Source organism: Salminus brasiliensis, chromosome 7 (assembly GCF_030463535.1).
Source record: "Salminus brasiliensis chromosome 7, fSalBra1.hap2, whole genome shotgun sequence".
NCBI lineage: Eukaryota > Metazoa > Chordata > Actinopteri > Characiformes > Bryconidae > Salminus > Salminus brasiliensis.
In genome coordinates, this window is record NC_132884.1 from 36,110,502 (window position 1) to 36,130,805 (window position 20,304).

General features: G+C 44.0%; 1 protein-coding gene across 4 annotated transcripts in view; it reads left to right on the forward strand.

Moving 5' to 3' along the window:
- The first annotated feature begins 5,928 nt into the window (after positions 1-5,928).
- Positions 5,929-20,304, forward strand: part of cbfa2t2 (CBFA2/RUNX1 partner transcriptional co-repressor 2) — a 40,226-nt gene continuing 25,850 nt past the window's right edge. For all 4 annotated transcript variants that reach the window (XM_072684795.1, XM_072684796.1, XM_072684797.1 and 1 more), the window contains exon 1: positions 5,929-6,053. In XM_072684795.1, coding sequence (XP_072540896.1) covers positions 6,026-6,053 — 28 coding nt within the window. In that variant the 5' untranslated portion in view covers positions 5,929-6,025. The remainder of the gene's footprint in view (positions 6,054-20,304) is intronic.

Genomic DNA, 20,304 nt, shown 5'->3' on the forward strand with positions numbered 1-20,304 from the left:
TACTTTTGTTAATATAATTTATCAAGTGGCCTTCCGTATATTTATCATTTACCAAAAATAAATAAATAATAGAATATAATCAATAAATATATTTTCATAGGTAATTGATTTTTTTTATAATTACTACTATACTATATATAGAACTATATACTGTATGTTTAAATAATAATAATAGAAAGAACAAGAAGAAACCGAGAAAAGATCATTATTATCAAAGTTCATTATTATTACATATTATTTTGTATTATTAGTAGTATTACTGATTTTATTGTCATTTATATATATATAATCATAATATATACTATAATACTGTTATTTTCATTATTTATTATTATTATAATTGTTATTAGTAGTAGTAGTAGCAGTAGTAGTAGTAGTAGTAGATAGATAGTAGTAGTAATAGATTTCTAAACATTAGTTTTTAGACACAATAGTTTGTTTGAATAAATATCTGAAACTCACCCTCCCCCATTTCTGCTCTACAGTTTTTAATACACGACTGACCTCATATAAATGTAAATGTATGTATATGTATGATTGATGAAGAGGAGGCCTGCATTACATTAGCAGATGATAAGCCATCTTCAGTTTCCATCTGGCCATATATAATCTTTCTGTTTTTCTGTCTGGGCATGGCATGTGTGTGTGTGTGTGTGTGTGTAGATGGCTTTACTCTGGAGGTTTAACCAGGCGTCTGCCGGCTGACCCTGTTGACCCCAGCCTTTTGCTTCATACTGAAGCGCTCAGGAGAACAGCAGGTACACTCAGACACACACACACACACACACACGGACACATGGACACACATCCAGACACGCGCTGAGGAGCTGGGGCTAATGTGAACAGCAGGAGAGCAAGATGACCAGAGATGAGGATGGGGGAGGTTGGAGGGTGGTCTTTTGGCATTGTTATGAAGGAGAAACAGTACAGGCACAGTCAGGCCACTCAGAACGTGTGTGTGTGTGTGTGTGTGTGTGTGGTGCATGCCTGGGTCACACTCAAGCTGTTGCTCAGTGACAGACCTGCTGGTGCTCTAAAAAGACCAGTGACAAAAGACTGGCACACTCAGAGAGGCAACCCCAGCTGTCAAATAAACACACACTCACACACACACACGCTGCCACGAGTCAGATCAGCAGGGTGACTTCTGTCGCTTCGTCTAATTCATGGCCCTCTTTGTTAATGTAACACTCGCTCTCTCTGGCAGACCCTCGCTTTAATTTGTCCGTTGCAAATTATCATCACAAAAGGCGTCCCGAGTGACATGTATGTTATATTCATAGAGTGAAGAATCCTAATGCTCAGGCCAACGCCTCCGCCAAGGCCCCTGCACGTGCAACGGTTCAGACACTGTTAGGTCTTACAGAAGATTGATAACAGTTGGTTTAATCAGTATTAATCAGTACCTATATACCTCTCTCTCTCTCTCTCTCTCTATATATATATATATATATATATATATATAATGTCTGTCCATCTCTCTGTCTGTCCATCTCTCTGTCTATCTATCTATCTATCTATCTATCTATCTATCTATCTATCTATCTATCTATCTATCTGTCTGTCTGTCTGTCTGTCTATCTATCTGTCTGTCTGTCTGTCTGTCTGTCTGTCTATCTATCTATCTATCTATATGTCTGTCTGTCTATCTGTCTGTCTGTCTGTCTGTCTGTCTGTCTGTCTATCTATCTATCTGTCTATCTATCTATCTATCTGTCTATCTATCTATCTATCTATCTATCTATCTATCTATCTATCTATCTATCTATCTATCTATCTATCTATCTGTCTGTCCATCTCTCTGTCTATCTATCTATCTATCTATCTATCTATCTATCTCTCTGTCTATCTATCTATCTATCTATCTATCTATCTATCTATCTATCTATCTATCTGTCTGTCTGTCCATCTCTCTGTCTATCTATCTATCTATCTATCTATCTATCTATCTATCTGTCTGTCTGTCTGTCTATCTATCTATCTATCTATCTATATATATATATATATCTGTCTGTCCATCTGTCCATCTATCTATCTATCTATCTATCTATCTATCTATCTATCTATCTATCTGTCTGTCCATCTGCCTGTCTATCTATCTATATATCTATCTATATATCTGTCTGTCCATCTCTCTGTCTATCTATCTCTCTGTCTGTCATCTGTCTGTCTGTCTATATGTCTGTCCATCTCTCTGTCTATCTATCTATCTATCTATCTATCTATCAATCAAATGTACTCTAGTATGACTGTAACGGGCAGAGCATTATAGATATATCAACATTTACAGTACTGTGTTCTGTATTGATCTACACTATCTGTATTAAATAGGCCCACAGAACAAACAGCATCCACGAGGAAGATATTTCTCCCTCCTCCTCCCTCTCCCCTCTCTCCTCCCTCTCTCCCTCATTCACACTGGTGTTAATTTGTTGTTGCAGGCTGGCAGCTGTGCAGCATGTTCTGGAGCAGGTGGCCGGCTCGCAGGGTGGACAGGGAAAGAACGAGCGGCATGTGTTTGCGTGGGCTGCGGAGCAGGGGAGGGAGAAAGAGAGGGGGAGGAGAGAGAGAGAGGGGACTGAGAGAACACTCAGCATCCATATATCCTGTTAGAAGAGAGGAATAATCTATGTGGGATCAGCTGGTTGTCCTGCCCTTAATAACACAATGGGCCACTGTAATTCAAGCAGCTATACTGATCCTGCCACTATTTATTTATCTGACTGTCCGTTTCTGTCCCTGTGTGCATGTCTCTGTCTCTCTACATAGCTGTCTCTATATATCTATCTCTCTCTCTATCTCTCTCTCTCTCTCTATATATATATATATATATATATATATATATATATATATATATAGTAGGATCCAGGTGTATAAAATCAAGCACCCTTGTAATGAAGTCTGCCTTTACAAACATTTGTTGCCAACACTCTGCTGACTCAATAACTGCAGAGTCCCAAACCTCCCCTGACCTTAACATCAGCACAAAAACGGTGCAGAGCTTTGTGGCATGACTTTCCATGGTCGAGCAGCTGCATGCAAGCCTTACATCACCAAGCACAATGCCAAGCATCAGATGGAGTGGTGTAAAACTGGACTCTAGAGCACTGGACGACTCTGGACAATGGACACTGTTTTGTGGAGTGACAAATCTAGCTTCTCTATCTGGCGGTCTGATGAGGAAGTCTGGGTTTGACGAATGCCAGGACAATGTTACTTGCCTGACTGCACTGTACCAACTGAAAAGTTTGGAAGAGGAGGGATAATTTTCAGAGGTTGGCCTAGAGGCCCCCTTAGATCCAGTGAAGGGAAATCTTAATGCTTCAGCAGAACCTTTTGGATGATTTTTGGACAAAATGCTTTCAACTTAGTGGAAATAGTTTAAGGGTGGGCCCTTTTCTGTTCCTGTATCCCTAGTACACAAAGCAAGGTCCATAAAGGCATGGATCAGTGAGTTTGACTGGCCCAAACAGAGCCCTGACCTGAACCTCAACACCTTTGGGATGAACTAGAATGAGATTGTGAGCCAGGCGCTCTTGTCCAATTGCAGTGCCTGACCTCACAAATGCTCTTCTGGATGAATGGACAAACCTGCCCACAGACACCTGTTCTGTTGGAGTCCCTATATGTTTCCATACATATATAGTAGAAAATATAACCCATCCGTGCAGTGAACACACGCCTACACACACTAAGGGACGGTGGGTACATGTCCCAAGAGTGGTCAGCAGCCTTTGCTGTGGCACACGGGGAGCAGTTGGGCGTTAGGTGCCTTACTCAAGGGCACTTCAGACATTCTCTAATGGTTCAGAGGACCAAACGTGGCAAGCTTCCAATCACAAGGCCGTTTCTCTAACCTCCAGGCCACAGCTGCCCCAAGCAATCACACATTTATAAGAATAGAATGCATCACTGATATGACTGTGCTCCTCAACACAGGAGTGTACTCCTGTCCAACAAAAAAGGACTAATGCTGATTCATTTGCTTCCTCTTATCAGTCTATAGTTATCCAAAAGAGGCTCGGGTGACTTATCTTCATGGTCACACCAAAGGACTACAGTGCCAATACTTTCCAGGTGGCTTGTGATACGCACCACACACACTTCAGACATGTGTTCATAGATTAAACTAGGCTTATCTCTTTCAGACAGCTTTCCCAGGGAGTCTGGCTGTATAACTAAAGGACAACAGATATCCACCATGAACAATACGACTCTGATACTGGTGATAATGGTCGATTTGATGCCAAAAGCAAATCAATCCTATTTCCCCACAATGGGAATTGCGAGGTACCAAAATACAGTGTGTATTCAGTTGTGCATATCTTGTAAAAAGGTCAGCATTATTGTTGCGTTGTCCCTCCCTTTTTTATTTAATTATTTTATTTGTTCTTATTTATTTATTATTGTTTTAATGTTTTATTTGTAAGTAGCAGAGTGTAAATTGTAAGTTGTGTGACTTTGCTTAGGGTAAAAATGTTCAGATGACAGCGGTTCTATAAGCCTATTTACCACCCTGTTATTGTACCTCAGAATGAAAGATAAGCTCTGCTTTTATGGGCTGGTTTGCAGCACTTACTCATATTATAGCATATTTTTTTAACACTGTAGCAAAAACACTGTAATTATTATTATTTTTAACTATTATTTTATATCTTATTCTGGATAGTGTTGCTATCCTCTCTTCGGGCCCTCTCAGTGCAATGTGCTGTTAAACTAGCTGAAGAGGTTGTAGCCGGTTAGCCTTTAGCCTTGGCCCAACTCACTTGCCCAGGTCGGGCTTTTCTTACTGGTAAACAGTGATAATCTGGTGCTTTCTTTTCTGGTGTGTCTGTAGCTCTAGCTTGTTTCAGCTGAGATGGTCCAGTTTGTGTTTAAGGGAGTGGACGGTGGAGAGAAGAGATGGTAAAAGCTGGTCAGCTAGAGTTAGCTTTTAGCCTTGCATGGATAGCTCTTTGCTTCCCTGGTTTTTGCATTGTCACGTGCCGAGTGTGAGCTCCCTTTCTCAAGCTAATTTGTCTGCATATGTGAAAAGTTCAAGATAATTGTTTCATATTCAATACTATACTTTGACAAAAGTATTGGGACATCTGCTCTTTCATAGCTTCTTCCGAAATGAAGGGTATTAAAAAAAAAAGGTTTGTCCTGCTTGTGTTGGAGTAACACAGTCTCTACTGTCCTGGGAAGAAGTCTTTCTACAAGATTTTGGAGAAGCATTGCTGTGAGGATTTGATTGCATTCAGTGACAAGAGCGTTAGTGAGGTCAGGATTTTGGATAATCCCCACCTCACCTCATCCCCAACCCATCCCAAACGTATTGGATGGAACACAGTTCTTCCACTGCTCCACAGCTCAATGCTGGGGGGGTCTTTATACCCCTCTAGCCTTCACTTGGCATTAGGCAGCAGCATGGAGCCAATAGGTTCATGTTTATCTGCTCCAGAAAGTCCTATTGTACTGGCAACACTTCTCTACAGGGACTAGACTGGCTGTGTGCGTTTGTGTCAGCAAGGGGTGCAGCCTCAAGTAGCTGAATGCTTTCATTAGAAGGGCTGTCCACAAACATCTGGACATATCGTGTATGTGGCCATAAACGCGTGACTCGTGCTGATTTGCCTGCGTATTCCTCAAGCCTAATTGGGAACAGGTGTTCCCGGATCTCTCTAATTACGAGCTGACTTGCCACACGTGGTGTCAGGCGCTGGCTCAGATCGTCACTGATGTTGGAAGGTAGTTAGTCGAGGGGGCAGCCGGCAGCTTTCCTCCACGTTCATGAGAGGCACCCCAGCGCTTCAGCGTCCTGTCACTCACTGTAAGCCCCGCCCCTGGAGGGCTGCTGAGGGCGGGCTGGTGGAGCTGCTGCTGCCGCTGCTCTGCGCTGCGCTCTCCTTCACTTCAGTACCAAACGCGTCCCCTCAGAGGCAGGAGCAGCCGCACTGCTTGGAGTCCAGGTCCAATAGCTCCTCACGACGTGGCCAGAAGTCGTGTTTTAACCAGCTTTGGTGACCGAAGTCCGCCTCGGAGCATGGTTGGGATTCCGGGCACTTTTCAGTGTAAGCTGCCTTTACTTTTCCAAGTTTGTGGTGGTGGTGGTGGTGGGGGGTCTGTGCTAGACTGTTGGTTCCTCTGGAGATGTTGCATTAGCTGGCTGCAGTTCAGTAGTCAGTGGTTCAGTGCTGGCCATGTTGCTTCTACTGGTACTGAGGATGAAGCTAGAAGTGCTGTTGGTAAATATGGATGGATGGATGGATGGATGGATGAATGGATGGTCTGGGAAACCTACTCCAAATGTCAAAGGTTGTAGACACCTGCTCATTCAGCATTTCTGAGAAGGCTGAGAACATTGCTGTGGGGATTTGATTGCATTCAGCCACAGGAGCATTAGTCAGGTCAAGTGCCGATGTTGGATGGTTGGTTCTAGATCACAAACACACCTGGAGCTCATCTCAGAGGTGCTGGATGACCTGGGTTGAGCACCATTACTCCAGAGCCCAATGCTGGTTTCATACCCCATAGGCCTACACTTGGCATTGGGCATTGTGCCCTTCAGCTCATGCACAGCTCCTCCAGCATTACTGCCCTTAGGCTGCATGTTCAGAGGTTCAGTAGCTCAGTGCTGTCAGAACTGGCCAAGCTGATTATACTGTCACTGGGAATGAAGCTAGGAGTGGGGAAAGCATGGTTGTTTACTGGTTTTGGGTAAATCTTTGCTTGGGGTTTTTTAGTCCCCAGCCTGTGTTGGTCCATTAGGACCATAATGGACCTGTGAAGATGTCAAAGTGGTACAGCCGGGTGCTGTAGTTTTATACTGGCTTATAGTTTGACTAAACAGCAGCAGAAAGCCCTTCATTTGTGCCATTTGTGCATAATTAATTCATCTACTTTATTTACTAACTGGACTTCTGGGCCATATCTGGGTAGTATGGGACACTTCAAGAAGTTCTGATGGCACCTCTGACCCACTGATCTTCTCAAGTCCTATAATGACTTTTTTTTCTGGCCTTTTTAAACTCTTTAAACTCTGTTTTTTGAGATTTGAGCTCAGCTTTCCTTCTCCTGCTGTGAACTGTACTCCAATGGGCACTGAAAGAGTTGCGGTACCAGCCTGCTGTCTATCTATCCCAGTCCAGCCTGTGAGAAGTGGTCCGAGGGGGGTTGGCTCCTTCTGCCCTGTCCCCTCCTCATGCTGGAGGATTTGGAGCTAATCCACTCGGCAAAGTTTCACACCATCTGGACCTTGCCGCTGCTGAAGAACAGAGCTGCAGGAGGCCTCGCTGTGTGTGTGCATGCGCACGTCTGTCCGTCTTGAGGGGTATCAGTGCCAGAAATCCTGGCTCACGAGGCCCGGGGCTGAGACGGGGCATTGTTTAACCCCAGGGGGGTGTATCCTAAGGGTAAATAACAAATGTGGTCCATGCTGATGCAGGCAATGATGCTGATGACAATGAGCTGGTATTATGGTGGCTGGCACCACTAGAGGGCAGTGATGGGCCCTAGAACCCTCAATGGGTAATGATTATTGAGCTGTGCTTGATGGCTCTGTTAAATAATCACATGTACAAGGACACCTAACAGGCCATGCATACTAGAGTGTGTGTGTGTGTGTGTGTGTGTGTGTGTGTGTGTGTATTTGTGCCATTTCTCTTGCCTGGAACCTCGTCAAAAAAGGCGGCACGTGAAGTTGTGTGTTTGTTCTCTCGCCCTCTCAATGATCCTCCTATTTTTTTTTATTGCTGTTTTGCCCCTTGTTTCAATTAGATTCGTTTGGAGATATGTGTGGCCACTTGGACAGCAGGATAGTTTTCCCCTTTCATTTCATTTAGCTCTGTGTGTCTGTGTGTGTGAGGGTTTGTGTGAGTCAGATTCCTTTCCTCTGACTTGAAGAAAGGAAACGGCGGACAAAGAGGCCCTTCAGGTTTGAATTAGAGCTCTAATTGGTTTTGGCTCTTGCTGCTGGGGGGCTCCAGCTCTGGCAGGCCGGCACTTTGGTCGCGTGGGAGAGTTTGTGCATGTCAGAGAGAGAGAGTGAGGCAGAGCAAACGAGAGCGGGAGAAAGAGAAGTGGCTATGGATCTCCCTCCAGCCTCAGCAGCTGTAAGCGTTTAAGGAAGCCCCAGGCCAGGAGAGGCTTGGCTGCGTTCGGCTCCAGAGTTTCTCCCCTTAAAGCCGCCCCAAGTCTGTAGCTATCAGGTCAACCAGCACACTGCAGGCCTTTATATGTATACACATGCATATATGGAGCTGGTTGTGCCACTGGAGGCAAGTTTCTCAGAGCTTTGTGAGGACCCTGAGCCCTAGTGTTGGACTAGGAAAGCATTTGTATTGGAAACACGCCACTGAAAAATATGAGGTTGAGGCTTCAGTTGACCTCAGACAGGGCGACACGATATGGAGGAAAGGTCATATGGTGGTTCTGCTGCTAGGTTAGGCCTGAATGCAGCTGAAGTACGGGTCTAAACTGGCCGGAGCGGCTGATTAGCTATCTTGTTTCCTAGCTGTCGACACTGATTAGCTGTACCGATGACAGACGCGGCTCTAGCTCAGATAAACAAACACTACTCACCGCTGACCAGAACTTAGCCTAGCGCTGTAGCTGTTTTTGTAAGATTTATTCAATTGACATGTAGACTGTGAGTCAGTTTCCCGGACAGGGATTAAGCCTAGTCCAGGACTAAACAACAATCTGAATGAAGATTCTCGACTGGGAGAAGATGTAGTCTGGGACTAGGCTTAATACATTAATAGAGAGTATTAATAGAGAGTTTGCTGCAGTTCACATCATCTACTCTTCTAAAGGGGGCTGTGAGCATTGCTATGAGGGTTTGATTGCATTCAGCTACAGGAGCATTAGTGAGGTCACATCCTGATGTTAGATGATTAGTTCCTGATCACAAACATCATTCCAGCTCATTTTAAAAGTGCTTAAAGAAGCTCCATCACTCTAGAGCATGCAGTTTCAATGGTCTACAGCTCAATGCTATGGGATCTATAGTCCTCTAGCTGACACCGGTCATTGGGCATGGTGACCTTGAGATCCAGTTCTTAAAGTAGTTGAAAGCAAATATGGTCTGTATTTAAAAACCACAATGAAAGCTAAATAGGATGGAAGATAAGTGCCCTCTGTCAATTAGGCCCAGGTAATAATTGTGTGTGGCAGGTCTGTGCTACATTTCATTATACTATACAGTTTTTATTTCATATTCACAGTTGTTAGAACAGGATGGATGATTTGCCAGAACAACCACAGAACCCGGTCAATGAACATTTGCGATTGGGCGGGATGCAGTAAAACATCGAGCAGTGGTGGGCAATTTCAGTCCTGGAGGGCCGGGTACCTGCACAGTTTTGTGCTTTTCCTGCTCAAGCACACCTGATTCAACTCTCTAGTTAATTGCTAGGTGAAGTAGGTCTGTTGTGTAGAAGGCCCCTGTTGCCCTCCCTTGGGTTAGAGGCTTCTTGTCTAATTGTAGCCTCCTGCATGATCATTTTTGTTCACTATAGCTGGGCAATTTGACGATATTTTATCATGATCGTGTGGATATTGTCAGTACTCGAAGAACAACCAGCCAGAAGTTAATGACTTGTGCATCGGCTAGTAGATGCCCATGCTCACTGACAACACGCTGAAGTGATGTGGGGAAAGAGCGCCATCTCCCATCCGGAGAGAGCAAGGCCAATTTTGCTCTCTCGGGCTCCCATTTGAACCAACCTCCTACAGATGGGAAGTGTAATTCACTTTCACACCACTATTGTAAATACAAATCGCGTGTTGTGCGCGTGTTGGACAGCTGTACACATGCATTTCTGGAGAAGCTACGGTAAAGAAGCATGTGGACTATGGACTAAGCATATTGCGTATAATGAAATTGTGGCTTGTGTTTGCTGTATCACCCAACAAACAAAATTGTGATAATGATAAACAAACAATATCTTGCACATCCCTAATTTAGCTTTTCAGGAATTTGGAGAGGACCAGTGCTGGACCAGTTCAGTTCTTTCAGCCTCTTAAAGAAAATAAATAGTGCTGCTTCTGGAATGCCAAAGTCAAGCACCTGGATCTTTGGCTGTTTGTTTTTATGGCCTTCTCCACTATATTTTAAGTGAGGAAAGGAAAGTTGTTGGCATTATTGGCATGACTTGCAAGAGTCATCACTGTTTTTGCCTTCAGTGCCCTGCTGAGAAAGGAGGACAACAAAAGAATGAACTTTATTAGGTCAACCTGTTTAATACTGATGTTTGTGTGTGTACAAGATCTGGATGACTGTTGCAATTCCTTTTTTGTGTGTGTGTGTGTGTGTGTGTGTGTGTGTGTGTGTGTGTGTGTGTGTGTGTGTGTGTGTGTGTGTGTGTGTGTGTGAGCGAGGGAGCAAGAAAGAGAAGGAGAGTTTAAGAACAGATTATCCACGAAGGGAAACGCGATGCGGTAATTGACATCAGCTCCGCCAGATGTTTCGTGTTGCGTGGCGCTGTGTGGACAGGCTGGGAAAGATGGGATCCAGATGTGGCGGCTCCTCCGCCAGCGCCTATTGCCCAGAACGGCGGCCCGCTGGAGACGAGGGCTATTAGAGGGACTGGACCTCCTGGAGTCAGGCCTGTGTGTGTAGTTTAGAGTCGCGGATATGAGCTTGTCTTTTATGCTGATTGCTGCCTCCTGTCTTTTTTTTTTTTACGCCGTTCTGGCCTCTCGCTTCCCAGACCAAAGCATCCCCTGGATGCAGCGCGACACTGAGCTAGCATCAGCTCTGCTCTTTTGGGTGGAAGAGTTTAGTTACACTACATGTCCACATATTTCTAGTCCCTGTAGAAGTAAAGTATTGCCAATAGAATAGGACTCTCTGGAGCAAACAGACATGGTACTGCTGTGCCTAATGCCAGAGTCTACAGTGTGGACCAGGAAAACGGACCAGATTATCTGAACCTTTATAAAACTACTATTGGAACACTTATTACACATTTTACCCACGGGAGAACAGCTCACCCAGTATGCAGTGGTCATTACTTACCAAAAGTGGTCCATGAAAGGACAGCCAGTAACCCCTGACAGGGTCACAGGCACCTAAGGCTCATTGATGTGATCCATGGAGGCCTCCCCTCACATCTTACAGGACTTGAAGAATCTGCCGCCAGAACATCTTGGTGCCAGAGACCACAGGATGTCTTCAGAGGTCTTGTGGAGTCCATGCCTCGAAGGGTCAGATCTGTTGTGGCAGCACAAGCAGGACTTACTCACTATTAGGCAGGTGGTGGAAGCTTTTCCAAAGCTTTTCTTGAGGAAGGCTCGTATTACTTAGTTATAGTCATTATCTAATACCTGGTTTGGTTGAACAGCGTCTTATGAAGTTAAATCAGGTGCTGTAGTTGAACAAATCTAGACAATGGATTGTTGAGGAGAAATCTGGGAACAACGCTTTGTAAAATTATTTTTTAGTTTTTGTTACAGTAATGCATTCATTTTGATGTTACTGGGTGGTTTTAGAGTCATAAGCGCTCTTACCAAGACATTTCTTGTTTTCTGGTCTTCCTTTTTTGTCCGTGATAATTGAATTTGCGTTTCCTGCTGATGCAAGTCTGTACATATTAACAGATTTTCATTTTAAAACAATAATTTGAGGATTTATGGTGACCTAATTAGTGCCGAGCGGATCCAAACATCTTCATGGCACTGGAATTAAGACTAAGGCTTCGCTGACCCTCCAGTGTGTCCAGTAAGGTCCACAATACATTTTAAGGGTCAACAACAGGTCCGACAGTGGACAGTCTTGGACAGAGTGAGAGACTATTCTTAGTCTTCCTAGAAGTGATTTGCTTTGGTGTCCTTTGAGTGCTGCTGCTGAAATCTACTCCATGGAGTTAATTCTGTAGATAACTGACGATGGCAAAATCCACTCCCAGTTTTCAGAGCGTTGGGTTTAGAGTCTCACTCTGTCACCTTTTTCACACACACACACACACACACACACACTTTTTCTTTCTCTGCACGTGGGTTTTCTGAGTGTTTTCTCTGGTCCAGGTCCAGGTCCCCACCCCCTACTTCCCTCCCGATTTTTGTCTGTTTCGGTGGGACTCTGAGAAAAGGATAAAGCCCCTGGCCAGTTCAGTAGACTGTCATTGGAGGAGCACTTGAGAGCTTGTGAAAGAGGCTTATCACCACACTAAGTGTCTCGCTTAAAACACACACACACACACACACACACACACACACACACACACACACACTCATCACCTTCATCCAGCTCGAGGCCTACTGCTTTGAACAAAACCCACACTGCAGCAGTCCCCCACTTCTTCACTCTGGAGTCTGAGCCTTTCTCTAAACCCATCACTTCTTTCTCTGGTCTGTCATCTCTCTCTCTCTCTCTCTCTCTTTCTCTCTCTCTCTCTCTCTCTCTCTCTCTCTCTCTCTCTCTCGTGCTGTCTCACTCAGTCTCTCCCTCTCTTTCGTTTTTCCTCTCCCCCTCTGCGTCCCTCTCTCGCTGCCTGTCTTCGATGGGAAAGCCAGCTGTTCCGTGGCTGTCAGCGGCCAATGGATTATTAAAAAAAAGGAAAGAAAGAAAAAGTCCCTTCACTCCAGACTGTGAGAACTCTTCCTGTGCGCTGACAGAGTGTCTAAGTGAGTGTGAGTGTATTTGTAGTTGGTGCGTACACACACACACACACACACACACACACACACACACACACACACACCTCAGTGGATTTGTATCAAGCTTTTATATTATACATTATTTTTACAGCATATAGCTCTGAGAACTGAAGACGTTTATTTAATTATTAATGAATAGAAGACTGAATGGAAGACTGTTAGGCCTTAATTAGAGGTTCTGATTAATTAAACTATATATATATATATATTTTTTTTTTTTTTTTTTTTTTTTTTTTATTATTTTTTTTTTTTTTACTTTTAATACTTTCCCCACTCTGTGTCTTAATCTTCTGTCCCCTTAAAAACGTACCACTGTGTGTATATTCACGTGACTCTGCCCTGTCCAATGATTAACATGGAGGAGCAGCATATATAATTGTTCATTAATCGTAATCAAGGTAAAATGTTCCGTTAATTAGATTATTATTATTAGTAGTAGTAGTAGAAGTTTTGAATAATTTTGGGATTAATAATGTATTCAGTGATCAGTTACAGTGCTGATTGAAATACAAATTCTAGCAAATATGTAGACACCAGAATCTGTTATTGCATCAGATACAGTCATTGTAATGGATTCTCATTTGATTAAACCCTCATTGTGAACTCTGGTCCTTCATCCTCAGCGTTATAACACATCAGTAACACCCACATCTGTCTGGATGCATAAGAAAATAGTAATCCAAACTTTTGAACAGTTCTTTTTGAAAAAGAAGCCATAATCAGACAATCAGCATTAGATTACGACAAAAATGACTTAGAGTGACTTAGAGCTAGTTGGCAAAGGCTACCCTAGCCAGTGGGCTACAGATGTCCAGCACACTGGACACTAATTTCAGCTATGTGTGCTTTCAACACCAGAGTCGGACAGGCCAGTGCAGCTGCTGTTGACGAACAGGACTAGACAGGAATTGACTGGTGTTGGGAGTAACAGAATTGGGGAAATTAGACTCCGGTTCTGCCATGCTTGGACTTGTAGCCAGGCTTGGATAAGTTAATGCCAGCTAGCTGGCTAAACCCCACAGCACAGGCTTTATTCAGCTAACTGATGCCTGCATCTTACACTTTTAGAGGTCTCCCTTTTCGTCGCATGTCGCTAAACTCGCAGCTGCAGTGGGGTTTTCAGAGTGTGACCTTGCCAGTCAGTGAGATCCTGCAGAACCCACACACACTGAGGCTCTCTTAAATGCACATGCATCTGGCTGCGTACTAGACAGTATTTAATGATATAACATTTATACCACGCAGCCCTACAGGGATGCACCTGGATTAGCATTATACGGAGGTTCTACGATTATTTCTTTAGGGTCCCAAAATGCAGTAAAATGAATGTGGATATTTTACTGCAGTAATCCAGAACACTCTGCTCTTCTGAACATTATTCACCTCTCTAAGACTGATGTTTATTTGTTAAGCAGTTCTCTGATGAGCTTGATGATTCTGAACTTCTTGTCCACCCCTAAACGTTTCTTGATGGATGCAGCCTGCCGTATTGGCACATGACCGCAGCAACCGTCCTCCAGAATCAGGGAGTTTCCTGCAGGAACAGCCGCCGCTCTTCTGGGAAGGCTTTACGCTAGCTGTTGTATGAAGACTACTGGGAAGGTGTATGGGTGTGTATGTTTGTGTGTACATTTTTGCAGCCTTTTGGGCGCAGGGGGTGTTGTTTGTGTTCACATCAAGCTCACACACAATTTGTGTGTGTGTGTGTGTCCCTGAGGCATTGTGAGGTATGGTGCCCTTGACAAGCTAGAACAGGCCCTGTCATCCAACCTGAGGAAAGGCATGTTACCCCCCCCCACACACACACACACTCACTCACACACACTCACTCCCACACACACACACTTAGTGTCTCTCCTTACAGCCAGGTGTTCTCAACGCACATTGCAGCTGAGCCACCTGCAAAGCACAGGTGTGTGTGTGTATGGTAATAACACAGCTGCCTCTCTAGCCCAGAGGCCAACAAGCAGGAGAAAGATGGATTAAAGGATAAACTGCAGGTGAGCGAGAGACCCACACTCAGAGAGAGAGAGAGAGAGAGAGAGAGAGAGAGAGAGAGAGAGAGAGAGAGATGGTGTAACTTTGATGTTTGAAGATGGGCTTTATCAAAATGGTCATATTTGAGTAAATGGGGACTCTCTCTCTCTCTCTCTCGTTCTCTCTCTCTCTCTCTCTCTCTCTCTCTCTCTCTCTCTCTCTCTCTCTCCTCCCTCGTCCTGGATCGGCTTCCTCTCGTCCACAGTGGCTCTCTGTGTGCTCAGTGGAGACACTGTCCAGACCCTGCTGAACATACTGTCCAACACCAACTCCCGTTCTCTGTTCTCTCTCTCTCTCTCTCTCTCTCTCTCTCTCTCTCTGTGTGTGTGTCTGTCTGTCTCTCTCAAATGTGGTTGTGGCGCAACGGCTGACTCACTACCTGCCAGTGAGCTACCCCGCCCTGTGGGAGACTGGGTTTCGATTCCTGGTCTGGGTGACTATGCTGCGCTACCTCATTAAGAGTCCTTGGGCAAGACTCCTAACACTACTTTGGCCCTCCTCTGTAATGCGAGTAACCTTGCAAGTCTCTGTGGATAAGAGCGTCAGATATAGGCCATGGATGTAAGAGTAATGTGAATGTTAGGTGTTACTGTGATCCTGCAATGGATCCTACAACTCTCCGTCTGTCCATCGCTTGCTCTCCTGTGTTATCTGAGTGGCTTTCCGTTGGTCAGGATTAGAATGAGCTGGAACTGTTTCGGCCCCTCAGACGCAGTAATAAATATGTAATACTGACTCGGCCCACCCTGCATAGCTGCTTCCCCCCGAATTTTCACTCAGCTGGTTTACGTTCATGTGCAGTGCTGAATTGACAGTGCTGAGCGTTGGGAACGGCTGGGGCTGAGGGACAAACCGAGCGGAGCAGTGAAGTCATTAATAAAGAGACTGATTTGGAGTTTCGAGCACGAGAAGAGAAATATCTGGGGTCTCTTTGGAGCCTGATTTGGTAATAATTCTGACTGCATGGCAGTAAAGTGTGTGTGTGTGTGTGTGTGTGTGTGTGTGTGTGTGTGTGTCCTCTGTCTGTGCTGTCTTGGCTGCAGGCTGTGGAAACTTCAGGGTGATGCAGCCAAGTGAGCGTGTGACCCACCTCTCAAATTTTAAGTGCAGACTTATGCGCGTCTCCCTAATACACACACACACACACACACACACACACACACACACACACACATATATATTAGTTATCTGTATCACACTTGGCACATAATCGCACACACATATACACACACTACTGTCACAGTGCTTATTCTTTCACGATCTTACTCTCTGACACACACACACACACACACACACACACACACACACACTTGTACAACATACACATTTCCTCTTCACATAACCTTTTCCCTGTGCATGCACATATATACACACACACACACATGCTTACTGTGAATCTTGCAGAAGGTGTGTGTGTGTGTGTGTGTGTGTGTGTGTGTGTGTGTGTGTGTGATGGGGGTGGGCAGGGTGCGTCGGGCTTTACTTAAACTAATGGCTCCCAGGCGTGCAGCATGGCCAGACATACTGGAGCCGAGAGCAGAGAGAAGGAATGCCACTCCAAACCCAGAGAGAGAGAGCGGGAGAGAGCGCGCAAGAGCTAGAGAGGGAACGAGGAAGGGGGGGGCAGGGGTTGGAGAGTGTGGTTGGAAAGAGGTTATTTTGGCAGGGAGGATGGAGGTTTTGGATAGGTACAACTGGAATGTCTGTCGTTTTTCTGCATTGTGCACGAGAGTGTAACGCACCTTCTCCAAGTATTCTCTAAATGCAGAAGCACAGACTGCGACTCTATATAAGGGAATTCTCCTCTGCTGTGCTAAAAGCTGGACTTGCATGTTTATAATCCTTTCTAAATTGGATCCAGGGCGTTTTATTATTACACTTTCGTTCTGCATTTCAACTCTCTGTCGAGCGTGTGGCTCAGCTGAGCTCAAAACCACGCTGTTCTTGGAGGGGGATGGTGTAGTAGATCGTAGAAAGGCTGTGTTGTGTAGATTACAGGCCTAAATAAAACCATGATGTGTTCAAGCCCTCAGTTACAGTTAAATTGACTAATGTCCACCTTCCCCGGCGCATGTCTCCGTAATCAGGCCTGCTGTGAAGAGCAGCGCAGATACAAACAAGCTGCAGCTGAGCGATGGTGGTGTTGTGGTTTGTAGAAATAAACAAAGATGGCATTGTTTGGGCTGGAGAGTACACTGCGTGTTTCTCCGCGGCCTGCTCTGAGAAATATGAAGGCCGTCCTACCTGCGGCGACCCCGGCAGCTACAAAATGAACTGCTTCATGTGTTTCTGGCTTTTGAACAAGAATTTGTTTATTTTTTTCTGTATATTTTTGTCATTAAGATGTAAACAGGATTGTTTACAATGGCTGGGAATGGAAGCAGATGTCTGAATCACTTTATTACATGAGGGTTAAGAATGACATAAGGGTTATGAATATAATAACCTGGTGAGGCATCATTTATAGATTATTTAGTTAAAATATTGTCAGGGTGGAGGGTTATGGGTTTGCAGGGAGTTGTAAGGCAAAATAGTCCCCCAAGAAAACTGTCATTAAGCTGTAAACAGGACTCTTCACAGGACCGTGCCTCTGAAACTTCATCAAAGTTATTATAATGGTTATGAATATGTTAATACTTATCCGATATATACATTAATGGTAGTTCTGCTGTAATATTTTCATCTAAAATCTATTCAAATATATTTGCGGTGGAGGGATACATGCAGGAACTCCTTAGGGCAAAATAGTCCCCTACTTTTTTTTGGCTTTTAAGCTTTTGGTTTTAATTTTAATTCTGATAATTTTGCCATTTTAAAACTATTAAGCTGTAAACATGGAATGAATGAAACCAGACAATTCTACCGTAATTCCATGATTATGTTTTCACCTAAAACCTATTCTTTCAAAGCTATTCGGGGTGGAGGGATACACATTGTATGCAAGGAGTTGTAAGGCGACATAGTCCCCCAAGAAAACTTCCTTTTCTGCCTCTATTATTTATTGATTTGCTAGTTTTTGTATGCAAACCCATCCATTCTTGGCCCATTTTGTGTTATCACCCGTGTGTGTGTATGCACACACACTCACTCTGGCTCATTATCTCCTTTGGCATGGGCCCTAAACTTCTAAGGGTTGAGGCCGGTGGCTCTTTATTAAAATGTAAATGAAGTTAGTGGGTGTAAACTCAGATTCACACAGGACTGTGGGCAGACACACAAACACACACACATATAAAGGGTATGTCAATTATTTTTCTGTACGTTGACTGAAGCAACTTCGACTAGAGTGGTAATTTAGTCCTAATGGTCATACCTCTGCGTAAACTGTGTACAGTGGAGCGTAATGAGGTCCGTCAGGCCCTTGGTGCAACACAATACAGCAGCAGATACGCGACATGACCAGGTACATACTGGACAATCAGTACAATATATATATATATATATATATATATATATATATATATATATATATATATATATATATATATATATATATATATATATATATATACACACCATTACTTTGACCCATATAGTGCCTTTATCGTCGCACCTCTACACCTGTACACTACAGTGAGGTTCTTCTCTTAGCATATCCCGTCCCAGCTGGGTCCGAGTGTGAGGTCAGCCATGCTGTAGCACATCTGGAGCAGAGCGGCTTAAGGGCCCGGCAGTGGCAGCTAAGTGGACCCTGGTATTGAACCCACAGCGCTGTGATCAATGACCCAGTGTTTAAGCAGCTCTCTGCTGATACTGCTCTGGTTCTGAGATCATTGTGCATCACTAGTTCAAACTAATGAGATGTTTAAAAGTGTGTGAGGACAGTGGTGTGTGTGTGTGTGTGTGTGTGTGTGTGTGTGTGTGTGTGTGTGTGTGTGTGTGTGTGTGTGTGTGTGTGTGTGTGTGTGTGTGTAAGCTGACTGACCGTTATAAGTATATTGTCCCGTGTGTGTTGGTCAGTTTCATCATGGCTCGTCTCAGCCTGGGAAGAAAAACATCTCCCATGTGCAGCTGTGTGAAGATCGGCTGCACAGCTGTTTCCACGGAAATTGTGTGCACACACACATGCATCCTAACATGGTCATGGTAGGGATACAGTATAATTTATTTATTGTGGTCTCTCTCTCTCTCTTTCTCTCTTTCTTTATTTCTCTCTTTCTCTCTCTCTCTCTCTCTCTCTCTATCTCTATCTCTCTCTCTCTCTATCTCTCTCTCTGTTGTTCGTTACCCTGTTTATTTTGCTAAAAGTAGACGGGGATAGGGAGGGAGCGTGTGAACTCCAGCAGATGATCTCTTTCTGCTAACTTCAGCTCACTCAATGATTGACTGTGTGTGTGTGTGTGTGTGTGTGTGTGCATACATATATGTATACTGCACCTGGTGAAATGAAGACCTGCACCTGGTAGAAAGAAGCAGGAGAACTCTGAATTGGCGCACACGCACACACACACACACACGCACACACACACACAGGCACTCTTACTCACTCATATACAGTAGCTGTATGTCACTGAAGGTGTGTATCCGTTACTTAGTCATTAAGGAGGTTCTCAGATGCTGAGCACACTCTCAGTATTTAGCGGTTAGTTCACACCTCATTCAGGCCAGTCTCCAAACTGAGACATCTAGCACCTCATGGTCTGCTGCTCTTCGACACACCCTGTGTGTGTGTTTCTTTTGGCTGTTGAGTCAACATATAACATTCTTGGTTCTATTAGTCTAAAAGTAATGCAGATGAAGGTCCTAAATTTTCATGATTTTGTAGATTTGTTTTAAATTACTTTGTTTTCAATCTAATACAGAGTCAAAAGGCTCTAATGATCTCATTTCTTATACCAGTCAACTACACCTTTAAACATACAGCTGCTATAACTGATTCTTTCAGCAATGCAGCATTCATGGCGTCATCCATTTTTGGACCTTTTAAGTTAGTAAAGAATTGGTTCTTAACAAGGTTCTTTATGGAAATTGCTTATTCTATGGCATCACACAGAGAACTCTTTATTTTATAGGAGTGTAGATTATATGTCCTTTCTGAAAAATTATAACCTAACTTTGAATGGAAGTCAGTGTAAAAATATATAACCCAAGTCTTTTGGGGCATTGCTATTGGTCCGGTCATCACAATGTAAAGACCTACCACCAGATTCGCATTTATGTCCAAAAGTGAAAAATCAATCAATCAATCGATCAATATCTGAGCTCTATAGTTAGATGAGTGTGTTAGTGTGTAGACCTGGATACATACAGATTCTTCAGTTGAAATAGAGCAATATAAATCATCCTCCACTAAAGTGCACAACACTCAATTATGTCCTCATTATTTGGAGTGGGTTAAAAAAAACAGCCCCCTCCTCACCCCCCCTCCTCCCCCACTCCTGCAACTGGCACATACTTTGTTTGACCTTTTAGTGCCAGAACAATTAGTTATGTTAATCGCCCCGGCCCGCCTCACTAAATACATTAAATAGATTATCAGCTGATTGGCCGGGAGCCACTAAGTGGGCGTGTCACTATCCCAGCAGGATACGCTTTCTGAGTGAGCACTGTGAAAGAGGGGGGAGTGTGTGTGTGTGTGTGTGTGTGTGTGTGTGTGTGTGTGTGTGCTTGTGTATGTGTTTGTAT